Source organism: Canis lupus, chromosome 20, assembly GCF_011100685.1.
Source record: "Canis lupus familiaris isolate Mischka breed German Shepherd chromosome 20, alternate assembly UU_Cfam_GSD_1.0, whole genome shotgun sequence".
NCBI lineage: Eukaryota > Metazoa > Chordata > Mammalia > Carnivora > Canidae > Canis > Canis lupus.
Genome location: NC_049241.1, coordinates 23,041,831 through 23,058,553, shown reverse-complemented (window position 1 = coordinate 23,058,553; position 16,723 = coordinate 23,041,831). Strand labels below are relative to the sequence as shown.

Here is a 16,723-nt window from a genome sequence, read left to right as displayed (position 1 = left end):
GCAATATAATCTTTACTTATAATAATAGAGGGTTAATAATAAGATCTAAAATTGATGGGACTCCTGGGTGGCTCAGCATTTGAGGTCGGTCTTTGGCTCAGGGCATGATCCTAGAGTTCCGGGATTGAGTCCCACATCAGGCTCCCTGCAAGGCACCTGCTTCTCTCTCCCTCTCCCTAGGTCTCTCATGAATAAATAAATAAAAAATCTTTTTAAAAAATATAAAATTGATGAATCAATAAATCACAGTATTGTTTAGAAATATGGTGTTAATAGAAAATCTAAGATACAAAAGAAAATAATTGCAGCTGGAGAGTAGAACTAGGGACATAAAGAGGGAAAGCAGTTGGGACTCAATAATATACCAATATATTAATTTGGTAAATTTAATCATATATTTTGAAATCCTAACCAGCCAAATGATTTCCAGAGCCATATCTCATAGCATCTGACATTTCTAGTTGTATCCTTATATGCATATATATATACATACACACACACACAACATATATACACACACACAGATGTATATACACATAAGAAGTGACTCCTTACAGTTGATAACTATGTCTAAATATCTGTCAGTTTGCTATTTTAAGTAAGTTTTTTTCCATGACACAGGTTATTTTCAAGTAAAAAATAAATCTATCTTTACGTGCAGCACTTTCAGATATCCTTAAGTCATCACAATATATACACAATAAATCCTTACTAGAACATTGGCTAAAAACTCTTCTTAAAACCTGCAAGACAGAAGTGGAAATCTCACTGAATGTTGGGCTTATGATATTTATTATTTTTTTCCTGAGCACCTTCTCTTAGACTATAAGCTTCAAGAAGGCAGAGAACACAACTCATTCATGATTGGATCTCCAAAGTTGCCAATAAATTCTTTTTTGTAGGAGTTAATCCTTTTAGTCTTCTTTTTCATATATAGCCCCCATTAATACCAGAAAACAGTTGCTACATTAAAGCTGTATGAATGGCCTATCAACCTGAGCCAGTAGAACCTTAATATCATGGAAACCCAAGAAATATTTCCCTTTAGGAGACTGTGCGTTTGTCCTCTTGGCTAGTCAGGAACTCAGACTCATTTAAGAAAAAGGTTCAAATATAATCCCATTCAAATGCCAAACTTTTTATATCCTGCATTTTCATTATTGTTAGTTTTTATTTTTTATTTTTTATTTTGTTTGCTTTTAATAAAACTCTTGAGATAAACACTATCAAAAATGGCTCCCTCCTAAAAACATGATGGCTTTAAAAATGATGCCCAAATAGGGGTAAAGATAGGGTTACTTGTGTGGGTTATGCAATTTAAATGCTGTAAGGATAGTGACATTTGTGGCCACCCAGGAAAAAGTTGGTGATAACATGTTTTGAAATACCAGAAAAAAACCTAGTACAATATACCACTGCTGATAATAGTGATCATCTCTGAAAAATGACACCAAGGAAGACGATATTTGGAATAAACAAGAATTGATTTTATAATTAAAGAAAATAAAACCACCTATGAAACTGGAAGTAAATAAAGCAGAAGCTCTCTTAAACAATGTTCTGAAACTGCAGTTTTCAAAGTAGGGTATGTGAACTTCTAGAAATACACAAAGACTTTTGAAGAGGTACACTCACACTGAAGATAATTTCCAAAGTATCCTCCATACTCTGTTTTTCTTACCTAAACATATAGGATATGCTATGATGGAAATACACATATGCTTGCTCTCCAGATCTAGCTCACCTTTTCTCACCAAATAAAAAATAACTTTTATACAATCCATATTTCACTCTGGTACTAGGAGCAAATATTTCTGGATTACCACCTAACAAAAGGAAACTTTGAAGTTTAAGTTCATTGAAGGCCCCCCGCCCCAATTTTCATCTCATTAAGAGATGAAATTCGAGTAAAATTTTACTAATGTGGAAGAATTATGGATGTTAACTTAAAAGCTTCACAAGTGTCTCAGCTCTACACTCTACTTTTCTAAAGGATCTGAAATTCAAGAGGGACAGAATGGGCAAGCTTTATGGAAACAAAACCATATGGAATTCAGAACATTAAATCCACGCTCAAAGAAATAACCTTTATACTAACATTGAATGATTGACAAATGAGTGCACATTTAAAGACACTAAGTTCAAATAAAAAATATTAAAGGCATATTTTATCTTTAAAAAAAAAAGTCCTTCTCTAATGGCTTTTTCAGTTAACCAGGTACATACCGCTCTCAGTCATCTAAAGAGATCATCTACTAAAACAAAAGCCACAGTTAACTTCAGCTCAGTCATTCCTACAAGAGCACATATTATCCCCTATTACAGGGAAGGATCTCCTGTAAGATCAGGTTTTCCGTTTCTACCCCAATAAGGTGTACTGCGATACTATCATGTAATTCTCACACTACGTGGAGTTAGTGCAGTTCAACAGATTAAGGGTTCATTCAATCCCCACGGACTCATGACTGCTCCCACTTCAGATGCCAAGTCATCCTGTACTTCTGATCAACTTGGCTACAAATTCAGAAGTTCCCACAATCCCATCAGCTTTGATCATTCACTAGGACAACTCACAGAACTCAAGGAAGCACTATGCTTGCCTTACCCATATAGGGTAAGGTCTGGAAGGGTCCTGGACACTGAGCTCCCATGACCTCTCCCCTTAAGTGCATGGCATCCTCCCAGCACATCATTGTGGTGTTCACCAATGTTAAGCTGAACCAAACTTGTGCCCAAAGATTTTACAGAAATATCATTACATAGTCATGATTGATTAAATCACGGGCCATGTCGACTGAAATCAGTCTTCCAACTCTCCTCTTCCACCCAGAGATCAGAAGGCTGCAAGTTCCCACCCTCCAATCACATGTAGGTCTTTCTGTGGCCATCCCCCATTCTGAAACTTTCTAGGGATCTACCTGGAGTGACCTCATTCGCATAACAAAAACAATCCTATTGCCTAGGAAATTTCAAGGTTTTTAAAGCTCTGTGTCAGGAAAACAGGCACAATGACCAAATATGTTCTTTACTTATTTCGCAATAGGTAAATTAAAATGGTGGAAGATTTCGTTAAATTTTTAATGTAATTTTGGGTTGAGAGAACACCAAGAATAGAGCAGCTTAAGCAGAGTTAAGAAGAACAAGGAAACTAAGAACAGTGATGAAAGAACACACAGCAAGCAAAGGAACTAGATCAAGGAGTAAACAACAGCCTAGGGACAGAACAAGGTGGTCAACAGGTTTGCCAAAAAAAAAAAAAAAAACAGTTTTCATATAGAAACAAAGTATGTGGAGGGAGAATCCCAACAGAGATGGACTCTGATTTTTCATCTAGGAGATGAATCAGAATGGTCACATTAGGTCTATGGGTAGGCACTGCGAAGTCTAGCAATAAACATGGGATCCTCTCACCACATTCCAGTCCTAGGACAGGTAGCAATACTTGGAAAGGAAGCCTCTAGAAGGAGGAGTTTACCCCTAGAAATACCTACTAAGCTCAATCAGTAACATAACACTGGGAATAATATATTATGCCAAAAATTTATAGCGTAGTGTTAATTCTACAGAATTCCTTCATTCTGCCACAAGGATTTGACAGATGGTGATTAACACATATTTCTGAAGATAATGCATTTGCTATTTATTATACATTATCTCATTTGAAATGGCTCTTGAACTAGAAGGAAGAAAAGATAAAACCATGACCACAGAGGCACTGCTTGTGAGAGGATAACTCTCTCCATGTTCTGCACTCTCAAGCATTAACATCAGAAACTAAACCAAGACAGTCTGATTAAATAGAATGCAAGTAAAGCTTAAGCATGCAACCTGAATCCTGCCTACTACCTATTGATAGTCGTACCTGAGGAGCAACAGGGAAAAGATTAATTAATCAGCAAATGGGATTTGGTCAACTCAAAAACTACTTGGAAAAAAAATATATGAATTAATATATAATGCTAAAAACCAATATATACCCCAGGTGTATTTAAATATAAATACAAAAAAATAAACATAGAGAAACATGTAAATGCACTAAGAGAAAACTTTTTTCAATTTTGTAGTAAGGAAGTCCTTTCTAATCAAACCATAAAACTCAGAGGCATAGGGAGAAAAATTATATATTTGACTATGTGAGAAAAAAATTCCTTGGCAAAAGCAATAAAAACTTTTTTTGAGCTCATCTGAGTCTCAAAGAATTCAAGTGAACTGAATTCAGGTGAACTGAATTCCAAAGGATGGCATGTCTCTTTGAGGATGTGAACTGTTTGACTTTTGTCAGAAAAAGGAAGAAAAACGTGGCCTGTTTTCAGAAAACAATGGAAATTTTAATCATTTCTTAAAGGACAAATGTGAGCTGGGAGCCCCAAGTCCAAAGAGAAGCTGCTCTCAATCTTATACAAGGTCTTCCATTGGGTGCTCTAGAGCAATACTGGGGAGAAGATAAAACAGAAAGAGGCTCTAGGCAGTACAGATATGAGATTTGTGACCAGCTGTCACAGGAGACTAACACATGACTCACTGTCCTAGAAACTTCTCACATACTGTGAAAAAGTTATATATAGCCCCAAAGGATGATGTCACAATCAAGGAAGTAAAAAACCTGAGTGACGTTGCCCACACTGCCACAAGACAAAAACCATTGGCCACTGGAGGAAAAACATGAAAACTTACTCAATCCTGGGATCTTATGATGATAAAAATCAGAGGTCTGCACCCACTGATGGTGGGGAGAGAGGAGATAGGTAGCAAACTTGCCCTCTCCCAACACAACTTCCCTCTATAGATACAAGGGAAAATTCAGCCACTATGGTGAATCCTACTCCAGTATGGAGGGAGGAGCACAAGAAAAAACATAGAAAAAGTCCTGCTCTTGAAGCTTAAGCATACAGGGCCTCCCTAAGACTGATGCTGGAGGAAGAGTCATCAACATCCCTGTTCCCATCACAAGACTTGCACTGAATAAAGAGCACTATCAGTCTACCACTGGGGAGAAGACAAAGCAGGAAGACCACCTTCACACAGGTCCAACACTAACCACAAGTTAGCAAAAGTCCATTGTTGACAGGATGGGAAGGCTCTGGGCCACTGAGGGTAATGAGAGCAAGAACAACATCAAAACAAATCCAGGGGTGCCTGGGTGGCTCTGTCAGTTAAGTATCTGCCTTCTACTCAGGTCACCATCCCAGGGTTCTGGGACAGAGCCTGCTTATCCCTCTTTCTGCTGCTTTTTGTCTCTCTCTCTCAAATAAATAAATATAATCTAAAAAAAAAAAGAAATCCAGCTTAACTACACACTAGATTGACTCAACTCATGGCCTCATGGAGAAAGAGATGAGCCTATTTTTTATCATAAATAATATTTATCTTTTTACTGCTCTATATACACTGTCTTGCATTAAATAACAAATTATGAGACACAAACAATAAATCAAGAAAAAAAATGACCTAGAAAACAACGAAGCCATACTTTTAAAGTATTGAATGAAAAACACCTGCTAACTCAGAAATTTATGTTCAAAAATGAAGGCAAAATACAAGGAAAATTAAAGTAGAATTCCAAAAATTATTCAAAATGGAAGGCATAGGAGGAGGAAGGAAAAAAGAGCAGTATGGGAGGGAGGTAAGTAGCCTCAAATCCAAGCATATAAATAATTATAGTAAATAAATAGTATTTAGTAATAATAGTAATAATACAGTCTATTAGTAATAGATGGTAGAATTTGGTTGAAAGGCAGAGATTGTCAAAATGGACAAAATAAAAACTTAGCCCAAATATATCCTAGCTAGAGGCTATATACTTTTTAAAACTGAAAGGGGGAAAATAAATGAATGGAAGAAAGATATACTATGCAAAGTAAGCATGAAGGCTAAAATAGCTATATTAGTAGATAGAATATATTTCAAAACAAATGCATTAACATGGGTAGAGATGAACATTTTATTAGAATAGAAAGTTCAGTTTAACAGAAAGATAAAATCATTACACTACATAAATAAAGACACATAAAGCAAAATGATGGGACTTAAAAGGAAAAATAAAAGAAAAACTCAAGATGTTGGCTAGGAAGATACTGAATTCATCTCCTATCAGGGACACAACGTATTTACAGCTTATTTACACCAGATACACCCTGTGGGCCAGCACCAGAAAGATAAGCCCTCAAAATGTTTGGCTTTGAAGATCAATGTGGAGTAAGATGGGGAAGATCAGAGAACTACGGGTAATGGGGATCTCAGCCTCAAAGGGCTCATGCACAAACCCATTCACCCTAATATCCAGGGCAAAAGTAACAGATTGAGAGTACCTAGACCACAGGCAATGGAGAATAACGTACTAATATTAAAGCAGCTATTAGAGAGGCAAGAACCTACAGAAACATCATCTAGCAGGGAAGTGCAGATAGACACCATTTTTGCAAAATCATCCTAACTTACTGGTTACAGATCTGATGGGTGCCATTTTGGGGCCCTTCCTCTAAACTGTTAGCACCATAGGAGTCCTCTCCTTACCACACACTGCCGACCACATGCAGCATCAGAGCTGCAAAAGGGCTGGGTGAGCATCCCAGGACTGCCCTACCCTTGCAATAGCCACAGTTGTGTCAGGCAAACACCTTGACTCTGCCTATAGCACAGAACTGGGAAGAGCAAGCACCCTGAGCCCCACCCCACTCAGCAGTAATCAAGCCAAACCAGGTCAGGCAAGTGCCCCAGTCTCACCCTCACCAGGCAATGAATAGGGACATAAATGGACCGGGAAATGCCTTGAGCCCTACTCATCCAGCTCTGACACTGAGCCACAACAGGGCCCTGAGCCCTGCCATCCCAGCACTGCATTTAACCAACAACTAGGCCCCAGCAAGTGCCCTGAGCATAGCCCATACCACAGAGAGATCAACTCCAAACCAGGAATGCTGAGCACCTTGAAATCTACCCTCCCTGTGCAGCAGCCAATCTCCATCAAGGCCAAAGAAGTGCCTGAAGTCCCACCAACCCCACCAGAAACCAAGCAGCAACCAGCAGAACAAGTGCCCCAAGTAATGACCTCCCCAAGCAGCAGAGGAGCCATAACCAGGCTACAGGAATGCCCCAGTGCTGCCCACCTCCACACAGAGATTGAGCCACAACCAGGACAGGAAAGCCACTCCAACCCAACTCCCCTGCTCAGTGGCCAAGCAGCAATCTGTTTGCAATCTAGTACCCAGCATCCTGCCTTCCCCACACAGAAGCCAAGGTCCAATCACAACACAGCCCACAGGAAAATGCCACGGACTGCTTGGCTCTGATGGAGATGGGAGACTGCACTTTTGGGCCATATGGAATACCTCCTACAGAAATAGACTTCTGCAAGGCTGAGGGAGGTACTTGTTTAGTTTAATACACATAGGTGAACATAGAGAGACAGGCAAAATGAGGAGACAGAGGAGTATGCTGTAAACCAAAGAACAAGGCATATCCCCGGAAAAAAAAGTAGTAAAATTCATTTAAAATAACTAATCAGTACAGAATACATAAAATAAAAAGTAGCAAAATGTGTCATCAAAAAATAAAGCTATGGACTGTGTTCAAATTTAAGTTATTATCAATTTAAAAGAGACTTTATATACATAAGATATTTTATGTGAGCTGAAGAGTAACCACAAAGAAAGAACTTTCAGTAAAGGCACAAAAGTAAAGGAGTGAAGAATCTAAACAAAATAATGAAGAAAGGAACAGAGAACTATAAAAATAACAAAAACAAAATAGCAGAAAGTACATACCTATTAATTATTACTTTAAATGTAAATGTACTAAATGCTCCAATCAAAAGACACAAGGTGGTTGAATGGATTAACAAAACAAAACAAAAAGCTTCTTCTATATGCTGCCTACAAGAGACTCACTTCAAACCTAAAGATGCTCACAGATTGAAATTGAAGGATGGGAAAAAGATGTATCATGCAAATAGAAATGAAAACTGGGGAAGAAAAAAGAAAACTGGGGAATAATATTTGTATCAGATAAAATGAACGCTGTTACAGCACGCTGTAACAAAAGACAAAGAAGGGTATTACAAAAATGATAGAGGTTCAACTTAACAAGAGGATATAACGTTTCCCACTATTTATATACCCAACATAGAAGCACCTAACTATTAAACCATATTTTAACAAAAATAGAGAAACACAATAATACAATATAGTATGAGATATTAATATACCACTTACATCAATGAATAGATCATTCAGACAGAAAATCAATATGGAAACACTACCTTTAAATAACACATCAGACTAGCTGAACTTAATAAGTACATACAGAATATTCCATCCCAAAAGAGCAGAATACACATTACTTTTAAGTGCACATGGATCATTCTCCAGGATTGATCACATGTTCAGCCATAAAACAAGTCTCAATAAATTCAAGAAGACTGAAATTTCCAAAGCATTTTTTTCTGCCTACAAAAGGATTAAACTAGAAATCAACTGCAGGAAATGAACAAAACTCACACACACAAAAAAACATGCAGTACTCTGAAAAGGTAAACAAAAATGACAAACCATTGGCCCACCTCATCAAGAAAAAGAGAAGAGGAACCCAAATAAACAAAAAAGGAGAAATTATAATCAGTGTGATCAGTACAAAGGGTCATAAGAGAATATTATGAACAATTAGTGTATACAGGAACAATTACTAGGCAACAAATTAGACAGCCTAGAAGAAATGGATTCCTTGAAACACATAACCTTACAAGACTGAATCAAAAGAAAAGAAAATCTTAACCGATTGCTAGAAATGAAATTAAATCAGTAAAAACAAACAAAAAAAACCATAAAAACAAAAAACCTCCCAATAAAGAAAAGTCCAGGGTCAAATGACCTCACAGGCGGTCTACAAAATATTTGAAGAAGACTTAACACCTATCCTTTCCAAGTTATTTCCCAAAATTGAAGAGGAAGGAGTAATTCCAAGCTCATTTTATGAGGCCAACATTGCCCTGATAACAAAAACAAAGTTGGTCTACAGGGAACATACCTCAACATAATAAAGGACACCTATGACAAACCCATAGCTAACATCACACTCAAGGTTGAAGAGCTGAAAGATTTTCTTCTAAGATCAGGAACAAAAAGTTGCCCACTCTCACCACTTATAGTCAATATAGCATTGGAAGTGCTAACCACATAAATAAGAGAGGCACCCAAATTACTAAAGAATCAGCAAAGTGGTCACTGTTAGCAGATGGCATAATACTACATATTGAAAAACATAAGTACTACACATACACACACACACACCACTATGAGAACTAGTAAATGAATTCAGTCAAGTTGCAGGATACAACATTCACACATGGAAATCTGTGATGTCTTTATATGCTAATAATAAAATAACAGAGATATTAAGAAAACAACCTCATTTACAATTGCAACAAAAATAATAAAATACCTAGAAATATATTTGAGGAGGTGAAAGACTGTTCTCTAAAAACTATTTCACTTTGGTGAAAGAAATTGAAGATAACACAAATAAATAGAAAAATATATTCTACTCTGGGATTGGAAAAAATAATATTGTTAAATGTCCATATTACCCAAAGCAACTTACAGATTCAATATAATCCTTATGAAAATACCAAAAGCATTTTTACAGAACTGGAACAAATAATCCTAAAATTTGTGTGGAACCACAAAAGACGCTAAACAGCCAGGCCAGTCCTGAGAAATAACAAAGCTGGAGGTATTGTGCTCCCTGATTTCAAACTATACTACGGTAATCAAAATAGTATTACACTGGCACAAAAACAGACACAAAAATCTATGGAACAGAATAGAGCACCCAGAAAAATATATATACTTATGTGATCAATCTATAACAAAGGAGGCAAGAGGAATCAATGGGAAAAGAAAAAAACAATTTCTTCAACAAATGGTGTTGGGAAAACTGGACAGCCACATGCAGAAGAATGAAATCGAACAATTTTCTTATACCATATGCAAAAATAAACTCAAAACGGTAAGAGACTTTAATGTAATACCTAAAACTATAGAACTCCTAGAAGAATACATAGGTATTCTTCTTGACATCAGCCTAAGTGGCTTTTTTTTTTTTTTTTTTTTTTTTAGTATTTCTCCTCTGGCAAAGGCACAAGCAAGAAGAAATAGGGCTGCATCAAACTACAAACTTTTTGTACAGTGAAGGAAACTATCAACGAAATAGGCATTTTGGAAAAGTAGAAGATAGTCACAAATAATATATCCAGTAAGAGGTTGATATCTAAAATATATCAAGAACACATACAATTCACTGACAAAAAACAACCGAATAAAAAGCAGGCAGAGCTTCCAAATAAACATTTTTTTCCAAAGAAGACCTATGGCTAGCCAAAAGGCACATGAATGACACTCAATATCATTAATGATCAGGGAAGTGCAAACCTAAATCATAATGAGATACCTTATACCTCTTGGAATGGCTTTTTTCAAGAAGACAAGAAGTAACAAGTGTTGGCAAGAATGTGAAGGCAAGGGAACCCTTGTGCATTGTTGGTAGGAATGCAAACTGGTGCGGTCCTTATGCAAAACAGTGTGAAGTTACCTCAAAAATGTAAAAATAGAACTGCCATATGATCTAGCAATTCTGAGTATTTATCCACAGAAATTAAAAATGCCTACTTAAACAGATATATGCACCTATGTTCACTGCAGTATTATTTACAACAGCCAAGATAAGGAAGAAACCTAAGTGTCCACTGAAAGATGAAGAAATTGTAGAATTTATATACAATAGATTATTACTCAGCCAGAAAAAAAAAAAAGAAAAAAACCTTGCCATTTGTAACAACACAGATGGACTTTTAAGGGGATTATAATTAGTGAAATAAGTCAGAGAGAAAAAGACAAATAACCTATAATTTTATATGTGGAATCTAAAGAGCAAAACAAAGAAACAACAAAACTCATAGATGATCGATACAGAGAATAGAGTGATGATTTGTGAGAGGAGAAGGAGGTTGGTGGTGGATAAAAAGGGAGGAGGAAAAAAAAAATTTTTTTAAAGGGAGGAGGAGGGTCGAGAGGTACAAACTTCCAGTCATAAAATGAATGGGTCATCAGGATGTAATGTACAGCATGGTGACTATGATTAGCAATGTTGTTTTGCACATTATGTAGCTTTATATGGTTTTGGGGAAAACTAAACTTATTGTGGTGATCATTGCAGTGTATATAAATATTGAATCATTCTGTTGTACACTAGAAACTATTATATGTCAATTATATCTCAATAAAATGAGGAAGGAGTCAGGATGAATCTTGACACCTTTGATTTATAGCAATGGATACTTAGATAATGTATAAGACACTAAAAGTGCAATCAAGAAAACAAAATTAAACTGGACTTCATCAGAATTAAAAGCTTCTGCTCAAAAGGTACTTTTTTTAAAGACTTTATTTATTTATTCATGATAGACATTGAGAGAAAGAGAGAGAGGCAGAGACACAGGCAGAGGGAGAAGCAGGCTCCATGCCGGGAGCCCGACGCGGGACTTGATCCCGGGACTCCAGGACAGCACCCTGGGCCAAAGGCAGGCGCTAAACCGCTGAGCCACCCAGGAATCCCCAAGATACTGTTTTTTAAAAAGAAGAAATTTTAAGACACAATCTAGGAAAAATAATTTGTAAAACTCACCTGATAAAGAACTTATATTCAGAATATAAACAATTCTTACAACTCAGTAAGAAAACAAATTAATGGATATATAGCTGCATCTCCAAAAACATTCAAGAACATCAACATGTAGTAGAGGAATGTAATAAGATGCCACTACATGCCTATTAAAATAATTATAATCATAAAATTGAAAAAAAAAAACAAATGCTGATGAGAATGCAAACAAACTGGAATTCTCATACATTGTTAGTGGAAACACAAAATGGTTATAACCACTTAGGAAAGTCAACTTCAGTTCATTACAAAGTTAACCATGCAACTACCATATAACACAGCAATACAATTCCCAAGGGAAATGAAAACTTATTTCCCCATAAAGACTTGTATGTGAGTGGTTAGAGCAGCTTTTTCCTTAATGGTCAGAAACTGGAAACATCCCAGTGTCGATCACTTGGTGAATAGGTAAGCAAATTGTGGTATATCCGTACAACTGAATACTACTCACTCCACAGTCAAAATGAAGAAATTACTGACACACACAACAATATGGGGGATTCTCGAATGCATTAAACTAACTGAAAGAAGTCAACACACTCCATCATTGCATTTATATGTCAATCCAGAAAACAGAGAAATTATAAGGAAAGAAATCAGATCAATGGTTGCCAGAGCTGGGTACTGAGGGAGAGGTGGAATGCAAACATACCCAAGGCAACTTTCAGGGGGTGATGGAAATTTTATCTTGATTGTGATCATTATACTTACTGTGTATATTTATCAAAACTAATCAAACTTATATACTTAAAAGAGGTAATTGTTCTTATTGAAATACAGTTGACATACATTATATTAGTTTCAGGTGTACAACATAGTGATTTGACAATTATATACATTACCAAATGATCACTATAGTAACTGTAGTTACAATCTGTCACCAAAGTTAATCACAATATTATTGATTATATTCCCTATGCTGTGCATTTCATCCCCATGAGTTTTTTATTTTATAACTGAAGTTCTAACCTCTTAATTCCCTATGCCTATTTTCACCATCCCCACACTCCCTCCCCCTCTGGCAGTCAACAGTTTCTTCCCTCTATTCATGAGTCTGTTTCTGGTTTTTATGTTTTCTTAGCTTCCACATACAAGTGAAATCATAAGGCATTTGTCTTTATCTGTGTGGCTTATTTCACTTAGCATAATAGCCTCTAAGTCCATTCCTGTTGCCATTAATGACAAGATTTCATTATTCTTTATGGCTGAGTAATATTCCATTATGTATATATATCACATCTTCTTTATTTATCTGTTGATGTACACTTAGGTTGCTTCTATATCTTGGCTATTATTAACATTGCTGCAATAAAGATAAAAGTGCATTTATGTTTTTGAATTAATATTCTGGTTTTCTTTGTGGAAATACCTGAAAGAAAAATTACTAGGTTACATAGTATTTCCATTTTTATTTTTTTTTAAATCACCATACTCCATTAAGGCAGTACTAATGTGTATTCCCATCAACAGTGCATGAAGATTACAAAAGGGATGATTTTGTATATGTAAGTTATGTCTTTAAAAACCTGATACTTTTTTATCTTTTAAGATTTTTTATTTATTCATGAGAGACACAGAGAGAGACAGAGACACAGGCAGAGGGAGAAGCAGGCTCCATGCAGGGAACCCAACGCAGGACTCGATCCCGGGACTCCAGGATCACGCTCTGGGCTGAAGGCAGGTGCCAAACCGCCAAGCCACCCAGGGACCCCCAAACCTGACACTTTTTTAAATGCAGGCTGAGTAACACAGTAACTGGTCCCAAAATCCAGTAATTATATCCCTAATAACAAATCAAAACAGAGGCAGGCAATGACAGAATCAGACAAACATAAACAAAAAAGTTCTGTCCAGTTTAGGAGCTTCAGTGCTGTGCCTTAAGTCCAAACAGGAGAGGCCCACCTACCATCTCCCAGGAGTGATCTTAAATAAACAAACAAACAAACAAAAAAAAAATCCTTACTAGCACTGAGGATTTTTCTTCTAAAAGAAAATGGAAAGGGGCCGCTGAAACAAAAAGTAGATGGATCTGTTTCAGAACTTCCCACCTGGTTTTCTGGTACCCTAGGTAGTTCCACAATTTGCAAGATAAAATAAACTTTGAAAAACAATTCTCTCTCTCCCTCACACAGAGAAAAAAAGTGAAAAGAACAGATACCAAATATAACCAAAGTGGTTGCACTAAATAACAAGACTATGGAGACTTTCGTTTTCCTTGTTTTGCTTTTCAGATTTTCCCATGTTCATTCTTTTTTTTTTTTTTTTTTGGCTGGGTACAGTATACTTTATTGATGGTACATGACAAGGTAGGGCTCCCTACCTCCCCTTCCTCGGGGTCTAGGATGTAAATTGGGGGTCAGGAGATTCTCAGTGTGTTGGGGGATTAAGTTGGGGCAGGGACTCCCCAGCAGCTGAGGGCCTCTCTCTTCCTCTTGTCCTTGCTGGGGTTGGTGGTCCAGGAGGCTCTTACTCCTTGGAGGCCATGTGGACCATGAGGTCCACCACCCGGTTGCTGTAGCCGCAGTCATTGTCATACCAGGAAATGAGCTTGACAAAGTGGTCATTGAGGGCAATGCCAGCCCCGGCGTCGAAGGTGGAAGAGTGGGTGTCACTCTTAAAGTCACAGGAGACAACCTGGTCCTCAGTGTAGCCCAGGATGCCCTTGAGGGGGCCCTCCGATGCCTGCTTCACTACCTTCTTGATGTCATCATATTTGACAGCTTTCTCCAGGCGGCAGGTCAGATCCACAACTGACACATTGGGGGTGGGGACACGGAAGGCCATGCCAGTGAGCTTCCCGTTCAGCTCAGGGATGACCTTGCCCACAGCCTTGGCAGCGCCAGTGGAAGCAGGGATGATGTTCTGGGCAGCCCCTTGGCCGTCACGCCACAGCTTCCCAGAGGGGCCATCCACAGTCTTCTGGGTGACAGTGATGGCATGGATGGTGGTCATGAGGCCCTCCACGATGCCGAACTGGTCATGGATAACTTTGGCTAGAGGAGCCAAGCAGTTGGTGGTGCAGGAGGCATTGCTGACAATCTTGAGGGAGTTGTCATACTTCTCGTGGTTCACACCCATCACAAACATGGGGGCATCAGCAGAAGGAGCAGAGATGATGACCCTCTGGGCCCCGCCCTTCAAGTGAGCCCCAGCCTTCTCCATGGTGGTGAAGACCCCAGTGGACTCCACAACATACTCAGTACCAGTATCACCCCATTTGATGTTGGTGGGATCTCGCTCCTGGAAGATGGAGATGGACTTCCCACTGATGACAAGTTTCCTGTTCTCAGCCTTGACTGTGCCATGGAATTTGCTGTGGGTAGAATCATACTGGAACATGTACACCATGTAGTTGAGATCAATGAAGGGGTCATTGATGGCGACAATATCCACTTTGCCAGAGTTAAAAGCGGCCCTGGTGACCAGGCTCCCAATGCAGCCAAATCCGTTCACTCCGACCTTCACCATGGTGTCTCGGGGATGCGGCTGGCCCTGCACCAGAAGATGCGGCTGTCTGTCGGACGGGGAGGAGCAGAGAGCCTCCCATGTTCATTCTTATAATGATCTTGTTTGCTCATGTAATAAGAATGGGTTTTTTTAATGAAAGAAAGGTCAGAACACAAATGATAATTTGGAAAAATATTTGCAATAGGACAGATGAATCTATGTTCTTCAATATGTAAAAAAAGTACTTAAAATCAGTAAGAAAAGATTATTAAGTATCCAAAAAATCACAAATAGACAAGAACTGGAAATAAAATACAAATTGCTTATAACCATATGAAAAGATGGTCAACCTCACTAGTAACTAAGGAAGTGCAAACGAAACCCACTTAGGCAATTAAAGAAGTTTTGTGATTTAAAACATTCGAGCAGTTGTGAGGTATGGCACAATCTTTTGTGTAAACTGTTATGCTGTGTCAATATTGTATCGGGGCACTTTTAGAAATATGCATCAAAATTTTGAATGCACACAGCCAATAACTCAGCAATTCTAATTCTAGGAATTCGTGTATTGGTCCAGGTACAGAAATATTTGTAATACATACACAGAATCCTGTATCAGGCTCTTCAGTACCAAAAAGTATAAACAAATTAAATGTCCATCAATAGGGGACTGGTTAAACAAACTATGTGAAGTCCATACAATGTAGGAGGGAGATCTGCAGGAACTTCTATCATACGTGTTCAATATCCACAATGAAATAAATAAAGTTTCAAAAAATAAAATAAAATAAAATAAAATAAAATAAAATAAAATAAAATAAAATAAATCAAGTTTCGAGACAGTATGGAGAGCATTCTCCTCCTGTGTTTAAAAAAAAATTTTTTTAAAGTACACACAAGTTTGAACATGCATGGAAAGGTACTAGAAGAAACACAAGAAAATGTGTTACAACACTAGGTAGAGAAGTTTTTGTATATCCTTTGAAGTGTTTCAAATTTTACCATGTACATGTATTAGCTTTTATAACCATTTAACCTTGACTAATAACGTACTGTACCTTGGTTTTCTACTTTGTAAAACAGTAATACGTGTCCAGCTCATCTCAGAAGGTAATTGTGAATACTAAATGAGAAAATACAGATGCATGAAAGTGATTTGTAACCGTTATAGAATGTCGCATAAACGGCATAAAAGTTATATATTATTGCTAATCATGATTTTTTTAGCAATAGGTAATCATTTTATGACCCAGGGTTTATATTAGATAGGTCTGAAGAAGATTTAATTATTTAAGGTGAAAAGATAAATGAGAAATAAATGCTAAGAACATAGCTATAAAATGTATTACTGAAAGAAGGATTTTGTATTGTTTTGTTTTTAAGGTCAGAGAGGAAAACTTAAAAGGGTCAAGGAAAACATACAAAAATCCACACAAAAGGCTTTTTAAAAAATTTCTGTGCTAGATAAAAATTTAATCTATAACATTTTTGAGGTCCTTAAAAATGAAGATAAAAACATCACATGAAGTTCCACAGGAGCCTCATAATTAAAGGAGAGTCAGTT

The 16,723-nt window shown here is 37.3% G+C and overlaps 2 protein-coding genes across 3 annotated transcripts in view; both read right to left on the bottom strand.

Annotated features, from left to right (window-relative positions):
- Positions 1 to 16,723, bottom strand: part of TAFA4 (TAFA chemokine like family member 4) — a 165,105-nt gene that overhangs the window by 37,036 nt on the left and 111,346 nt on the right. The window lies entirely within an intron of this gene.
- On the bottom strand, positions 14,179 to 15,180 carry LOC119877314 (glyceraldehyde-3-phosphate dehydrogenase-like). The gene has a single exon (XM_038565882.1). The coding sequence runs from the start codon at positions 15,178 to 15,180 to the stop codon at positions 14,179 to 14,181; it is 1,002 nt and encodes a 333-aa protein (XP_038421810.1).